This window comes from Cebidichthys violaceus, unplaced genomic scaffold (assembly GCF_023349555.1).
Source record: "Cebidichthys violaceus isolate CVI_PGR_0920_01 unplaced genomic scaffold, fCebVio1.0.p SCAF_26, whole genome shotgun sequence".
Classification (NCBI taxonomy): domain Eukaryota; kingdom Metazoa; phylum Chordata; class Actinopteri; order Perciformes; family Stichaeidae; genus Cebidichthys; species Cebidichthys violaceus.
Window position 1 is genome coordinate 4,501,680 of NW_027176439.1, and position 7,084 is coordinate 4,508,763.

General features: G+C 46.2%; 1 protein-coding gene across 1 annotated transcript in view; it reads right to left on the reverse strand.

The window, feature by feature from the left end:
* Positions 1–7,084, reverse strand: part of notch1b (notch receptor 1b) — a 35,433-nt gene that overhangs the window by 21,201 nt on the left and 7,148 nt on the right. The window contains 13 exon segments of the mRNA XM_068720713.1: positions 1,057–1,170; positions 1,915–2,100; positions 2,251–2,380; positions 2,382–2,407; positions 2,870–3,023; positions 3,025–3,104; positions 3,253–3,375; positions 5,855–5,951; positions 5,953–6,141; positions 6,143–6,195; positions 6,318–6,405; positions 6,408–6,434; positions 6,437–6,584. Coding sequence (XP_068576814.1) covers positions 1,057–1,170; positions 1,915–2,100; positions 2,251–2,380; positions 2,382–2,407; positions 2,870–3,023; positions 3,025–3,104; positions 3,253–3,375; positions 5,855–5,951; positions 5,953–6,141; positions 6,143–6,195; positions 6,318–6,405; positions 6,408–6,434; positions 6,437–6,584 — 1,415 coding nt within the window.

Genomic DNA, 7,084 nt, shown 5'->3' on the forward strand with positions numbered 1-7,084 from the left:
CCTTCCCCTTCTTTACCCCTCCCTTCCTGCTTCAGCATAACGGTCTGTGCCTCTCAGCACCCCCCTCACCCCCCCCCCCCCCCCCCCCCCCCCCCCCATCTACCCTCCCAAAACAACACTTTCACCCGCCACCACCACTTTATGCTGCTTCCTCACATAACCCTCGCTCACTGTCACACACAGTTTTTCTTAGGCGTTAAGCTCCTGTGTTCACTCTTGTACCCCCTCTATCAATTCTAAAGCTTCCTCTAAAGCTTCCTTGTTGGGGTGTCTCTCTTTCTTCCTTTCTTTTTTCCTCTCAACAGGAGGAATCCTGCCTCACTCCACCCAGGCCGCCTTTGATCCACCCGACTCAGAGCCTCTCTATTTTCCTCCTCGAAAACAACGAATGGAGAAAAAAAAAAAAAAAAATCACTTCCACCTCAATGATCCCAATGAAAGATGAAAAAAAACACTTTTGAGGATCGTTCCTTCGCTTTCTTCTCGCCTCTCTATCCGAGATTCAATAGTTGCATTCCTTCCACCCTGAACAAAACATCAATACCTCTTCTCCAAATAGTGTAACTCCAATGGCATTCCTGGTACAAAAAGAACAAAAAAAAAAAAAACTGGCAACTAACGGCTCCCTCATTCGCCATTACGACGGCGAAAATGCCATTTTACAGCACCAGCTCTGCCTGCTATTATTAGCCCCGGTCACAATCAAACGCTTGTTTAGAGCCACACGTTTCTGCTCACTCATCAGACTTTGTAAAAGGGATAAAAAAACTTGTTTCAAAAGTTCAAACTTCCTCAAGCCTTTCCCTATAGATCCCCCCCCCCCCCCCTTCGTTCCTGGCTACCCGGGCCTGTGAAAGCCTGCCTCAGGGCTGGGATTAGTGCCCGTCCAGGAAGGTGTTTGTGTGCGTGTGTTTGTGTTTGAGTGAAAAAGAGAGAGAGACAGTAAGGTAGTGAGGGAGAGAGAGAGAGATCGACCTCTGTGCCCCCTGGCCCCCCCCCCCCCCCCCCTCCCCTCCCTCTCCCCCTCCCTCCTCTGCAGCAGCGCGGCAGCCTCACCTGTGGGGCACTGGCAGTGGCAGGCGTTGATCTTGTCGATACAGTTGCCGTTGTTCAGGCAGGGGCTGTGGGCGCACTCGTCCGTATCGATCTCGCAGAACTCCCCCTCGTAACCTGGCCAATTAGCAAGGGAGGACCAGGAGGGAGATGGATTGGTTAGACACAGAGAGGCATTTTCACACTGCTGTTATATATACAGTATATTATATATATATATATATATATATATATATATAATATATATATATATATATATATATATATATATATATATATATATACTGCTGTAACAGCGTTAAATGATACACAGAGGCTATATGAATAGAGTAGGGCTGCAATTATTTTCTCAAAAATATATGTAAAGTTTAAGGTCGCATTGCTCGTTGTGTCCAACAAACAGTCCAACACCTAAAGACCTAAAGTCTCCCAAAAGACAAAGAAAAGCAGCTAATTCCTCATCGATTATTAAAATAGTAACCAGTTATTTACTGATCAATTAATCAACGAATCGTTTCAGCTCTATATTCGAGATTAATGGATGGATCATTTAAGTTGATACAGTAGCAGACAGTTGTAAGAGAGCCCAAAGCGACACCTTCAAATGGCTCATTTTATCTGACCGACAGTTCAAAAAGGTTTATAATTATGAATGATGTAAAACTGAGAACATCGACAAATCCTCTCAATGATTTTCTCTTCGTTAATGGATTAATGACTGGATTTTGAGACCATGTGACTTGTTTGTAAGCCTTGATTCACTGCAATGAGTCATTAATATGAATCCTAACAACTAGTTGAAATGTGCTAATGTCATTTTAAGAGCCAGTCAGCGTCAGTATTTTTTTTCTACCAACTCACCTGGCATGCAGATGCAGTGGAAGTCTCCTATTTGGTCCAGGCAGGTGGCCTCGTTCATACACGGGTTCGACATGCACTCGTTGATGTCCAGCTCGCAGCGCGGCCCCACGTAGCCCCGCTGGCACTTACACTGGAACGAACCCTTGGTGTTGATGCACTTCCCCGCGTGCTCACACGGGTTGGACCCTGTTTAAACACATTCATACTCTTAGCTTTACCGAAACGGGGCCGTCGTCATGTATGTACACGGAGCAAATTAGACCGATAAGACGTGACAATGACATGATTTTAGGAGGTTTAGCGATTGTTTTCAGGCTGAAACAGTGTGACTTTTACCCAGTGCGCACTCGTCGACGTCCTGATCGCAGGAGGCTCCGACGTATCCTGACGGGCAGGTGCAGAAGTGATTTCCGCTGACGGGGTTGGTGTCACAGTTGGAGCCTTTCTGACAAGGGTTGCTGATGCAGGGCGTCGTCCAGCTGGCACAGCAGTCCTGGAGCACAACACAGGATTCAAATGATGTACGACTATAAGTACACAAGGCACAAAAGGTGTTTACTCTGAAACAGCACATCATTCGTGGCTAGATATTGAAATTTCATTTGGGGAAGAAAAAGGATGTAGAGAAATTATGTAACGTGTCGGCGTTGCATTTTAGGACTCAAAAACCACAGGAGAAACCAAACATCAGCATCTATGAATGTCCAATTAGAGCACCGGAGTCGACTTCACTGCATTTCATTTTAACCTGTTGCTTCCTGTATCCTTCACCCCCCCCCCCCCCAAGAAAGAACTATGAAAAGCGCCTTTTTAACCCTTTTAGATCACATCCCCAGTCGTATTGTGCACCTACGTAACAAAATGATTTAAAAAAATGTATTTCTTCGTATTTTTAAATCGAACCTAGTAAAACCACTTCCTGTCTCTGTAAATTACAAAGGAAACGTGTAGCTACCTGTGCGGCCATGGGGGCATTCGCAGAAGAAGGAAGCGACGCGGTCGTGACAGTTGGACCCGTGGTGGCACGCGGCGCTGGCGCAGTCGTCGATGTTCTCGCTGCAGTCGTCGCCGGTCCAGCCGTTCACGCACACGCACTGGTAGCTGCCGTGGGGTGTTGTGGCACGTGCCGCCATTTTGGCAGGCGTTGGGCATCAGCTGGCACTCGTCGACGTCCTCTGTGCAGAGCTGACCTGCGGGGGGGGGGGAGGAGGATTAAAAGGCGGTTTGTATCCCGAAAACGCTCCTCTTCTGAGCCTCCCAGTTCACTCCGTCATATAAAGTTACTTTAATCTGATTAAAGGGATAATAGCTTCTGCACTGGATCACGGCTTTACAAACCTGTAAACTCTGGTTTGCACTGGCAGTTGTAGGTGTTGACTCCATCGACACATGTCCCTCCATTCTCACACTGATGACCTGGACAGTCATCGATGTTATGGTTGCAAATTTTTCCGGTAAAACCTGAAACAAAGAGTGAAATATGATTAAAATGCTCCTGCTGGGGGGGCGGGGGGCGGGGGCTTCAGATTTTCAGGTACTCATTTCTCCTCCAAACAAGAGAGTGAAACTAACTCTACAGTTAAATGTGGTCAACTGTCTTTTTTCCCTCCCAAAGAGAGAAGGCAGCTGTATCCTCAAATCAAAAGCAGTACAAGTCATCGCTTCCACTGCCACAAGTCTTCACGACGAACTCCACAATGTTTCCTGAGCGTTATCTGAAACGCGTGCATCGTCTAATTAGAAAACTAATTATTTCTGAAAAAGTCACATCGGTGCGTCGTTGAGGACGTGACAAGATTTCATAATGTATTCATGTAACTCCATTACATCGTTCGTTGCTGCTTCACACCGAAGATGCTCTTTGTTGTGTGTGTCGAAATGAATAAAAATAAAATGATCACGTTATTATTTCGTTTGAACATTTGTTGGTTAAAAACCTACCTACTTATTATGAAAGAGGCATCCTGTGGAGATTTCCTCTAAATAGTAAACATGTTAGGCCTCAAATACTTATTTTTTTATAATAAAACATTTACAAACCTGTATTTTTTCATGCAGTTTGCTATCTTAGAGTCTTCTTCTTGCCCGCATTTTGCTGATGCATTTCTTGCTTTCTTGGTATGTTACTACCATCTGTTGATGAGCGTAAAACCTTTGGCATGAATGTGTATCGAGTATCACCGCAGTGCTCTGGTCCACGCTGTGCATTAGACATTTTATTGTAAATCTTGTGGGTCAACTTCGCTATTTATCGTGTGACTGGGACGGGAAAGGAAAAAACGAATATGAATAAACATATTTTTCTTTTTGAGGGAGTGAGATGTGAAAATCCACTCCCTTGTCTACCCACTCAAAAAAAACTAAAAACGCTGCTCCATGATGCTAGTTTCACTACATCTCCAAAGTTTACCTTTAGAGAGGATGTTGAGTTTATATTAAGATGTTTTCAAGGGTAAAAAAAGAAACACAAAAGGATTTTCAAGGAACATGTTTCAAGGAACAGCTCGTTATGGACGCAGTGGTCAACAAACAAAAACAAGGTGAAGTTATTCTGCGCGACGGTGATGAGGTAGTGGGCACGGCTGAAGTCCCAGCAAGCTTTGCTCCACTCTGCTGTGTGAAAAGGATGTTGTCCTTTGACCATTTCCTTATGATAAGCCGCGACGTCTTCCTGCTCTGCCTTGTTCACACACTGGACACACCGAAGCAGAAACACACACACACACACACACACACACACACACACACACACACACACACATACCCGCAGGAACACCCCCGCCTTAGATGACATCATCCCCGAAAGCAGCAACTCGCAGGCAGTGACATTTAAATTCAACCTGAGAGACAGCCTGGCTTTAAAACCAAGAGGATCACGTCATCTTACAGATTACCGATAGACAACGTAAAAGACACAGAGGAAGTCATCCTCCCATCTCGACTGAAAATTTGGGTCTAGAGCAGCGGTCGGGAACCTATGGCTCGCGAGCCATATATGGCTCTTCCGGTGACGGCATATGGCTCCCAGACAATTTTGAGTTGAAAAAAAAAAAAATCTGTTTGGAACCGATTTTAAATACTTGTGATATTTCTTAATAATACTGTGTCATTTTAAAGTAAACAGAAATTAGTTTTGAAGATAATTAGTTTTGAAGATAAATTTCAAGGGTCACGGGTCACCCGTGGGTCGGGTAGGGAACCAATGGCTCGCGAGCAAGTCTGGGTTCATTGTAAAGGTGAAGAAATCTACTTTATCAGATAGCCAACTAGTTTATCCGCTTCAACCCTTGTAACGGAAAAGATGGCGAAAAGAAAAAAAGACGATGATTACCGTGCATTCCGGGCTGCGTGGACAGAGGAATTTGCATTTGTGATCAGAGCAGGATCTGCGGTATGCCTAATATGCAATGATAAAATTGCATCGATGAAACGGTCAAATATAAAGCGGCACTTCGATACGCACCATGCTTCATTTGCATCGAAATATCCAGCGGAACCAGACTACAAGGGCCATCAGCAAAACCATGCAGCACCAGAAGTTGCATTAAAAGTAAAACATATTTAATTTATTATACGTTAAAATACTATATGGCTCTCAATGAAATATATTTCGAAATATTTGGCCTTTATGGCTCTCCCCAGTCAAAAAGGTTCCCGACCCCTGGTCTAGAGGTTTGATGACGTAGCAGCGACTTGCAGGGCCGGCTGGCAGACGACTAAGCTAACTGCTAACACGCTACACACGTGCTGTACCATTGATTCATGTTTCAGAACCATCCGCGAACTATTTCCCCTTTTCGTGGAGCATTTCATACTCTGACAGAGGAGCTTAAATAAAAGCGGATGGCACAACGGTGGTGGCGTTGTAGTAATACGGACGTAAACGGTGGTGTGACCACGCCTTAGAGCGACGAAACACCTCGAAGTGTCACCTCCCTACCTGGCACACAGGAGCACTCGTAGCTGGTCTCTCCCTTCTGGATGCAGGTGCCTCCGTTATGGCAGGGCGACGGGTTGCAGGGCAGGTAGCGGCTCTCCGCAGTGCTTCCCCGTGTACTCCTGCGGACACTGGCACCGGTAGCCGCCGACCTCGTTGACGCACGCCCCGCCGTTCTTGCAGGGCGACTGGCTCGCGTCGCACTCGTTGACGTCCTGTTTGCAGGTCTTTCCGGAGAAGAAGGCCGTGCAGGTGCAGATGTAGTGGGACTCGATGGCGGAGCACTGGCCCGCCGTTGGCGCACGGGTTGGAGGCGCAGGGGTCGGCTTGTTGGCACAGTTTACCTGAGGGCACGGAGAAAAGGTGTTCCAGTATAGGCTGCACTCGGCTTTTATTTGGTCAGGGTTTCTTCTGATTTAAGAGGAGACACGTTAGGCAAAGACATCGTCAGTCGTAGTCTCGTTACCTGACCATCCAGGTGGGCAGCGGCACTTGTAGGTCTTGAGACTCTCCAGCTCGCAGGTGCCTCCGTTGCGACACGGCGAGCCTGATGCAGGGCGTTGTTGAGGGGCGTCAGGCACAGCGGCGGTCGGTGTAGCCCAGTCTGCAGGTGCAGTTGAAGTCCACCGTGTTGCCCTTGGACACGGCGCGACACGCGCCGCCGTTCATGCACGGCGAGGTGGTGCACGGGTCACGGAACTGGCACCTGCTTCCTACGTATCCGTCCCGGCACCTGAGAAAACACAGAGGGAAGGGGTCAGCGGCATTCTTTTTGCAGCCCTTCGACAGGTGAGGAATCTATGGGGGAGACGAATGACTTTGTCTGCAGACTGTGACGTGCATCTTTAACTTCGACCCTATTTTACAGAATGTATTTCCCCCAGGAGTTTCTCCTTCACAGAAGGGAAAACGCTCAAATAACTAAAACATACCGTGCAGCTATTTGGATTCAAATAAGCTTGCTGCTTCACATACCTTCAAACTGTACACAAAGACAACAACAAATCATCTAGAAATGACGTTTCCTTTCTCATGCTGGCTAGATTAATTAAAGCCATGACTGATTAGAAGTTCTGAACTTTAGGCCCCCATTCAAGTAATTATTTATCAAACAAAAGATTAGAAAGAACCACCATTATATCATGAATACAAACAATTTTCAAATGATCTAATGAAAAGCTTCTTTCAGCAAGATATATTGGTCTACTAATAAATCGCCATTCTTTCTTTGTT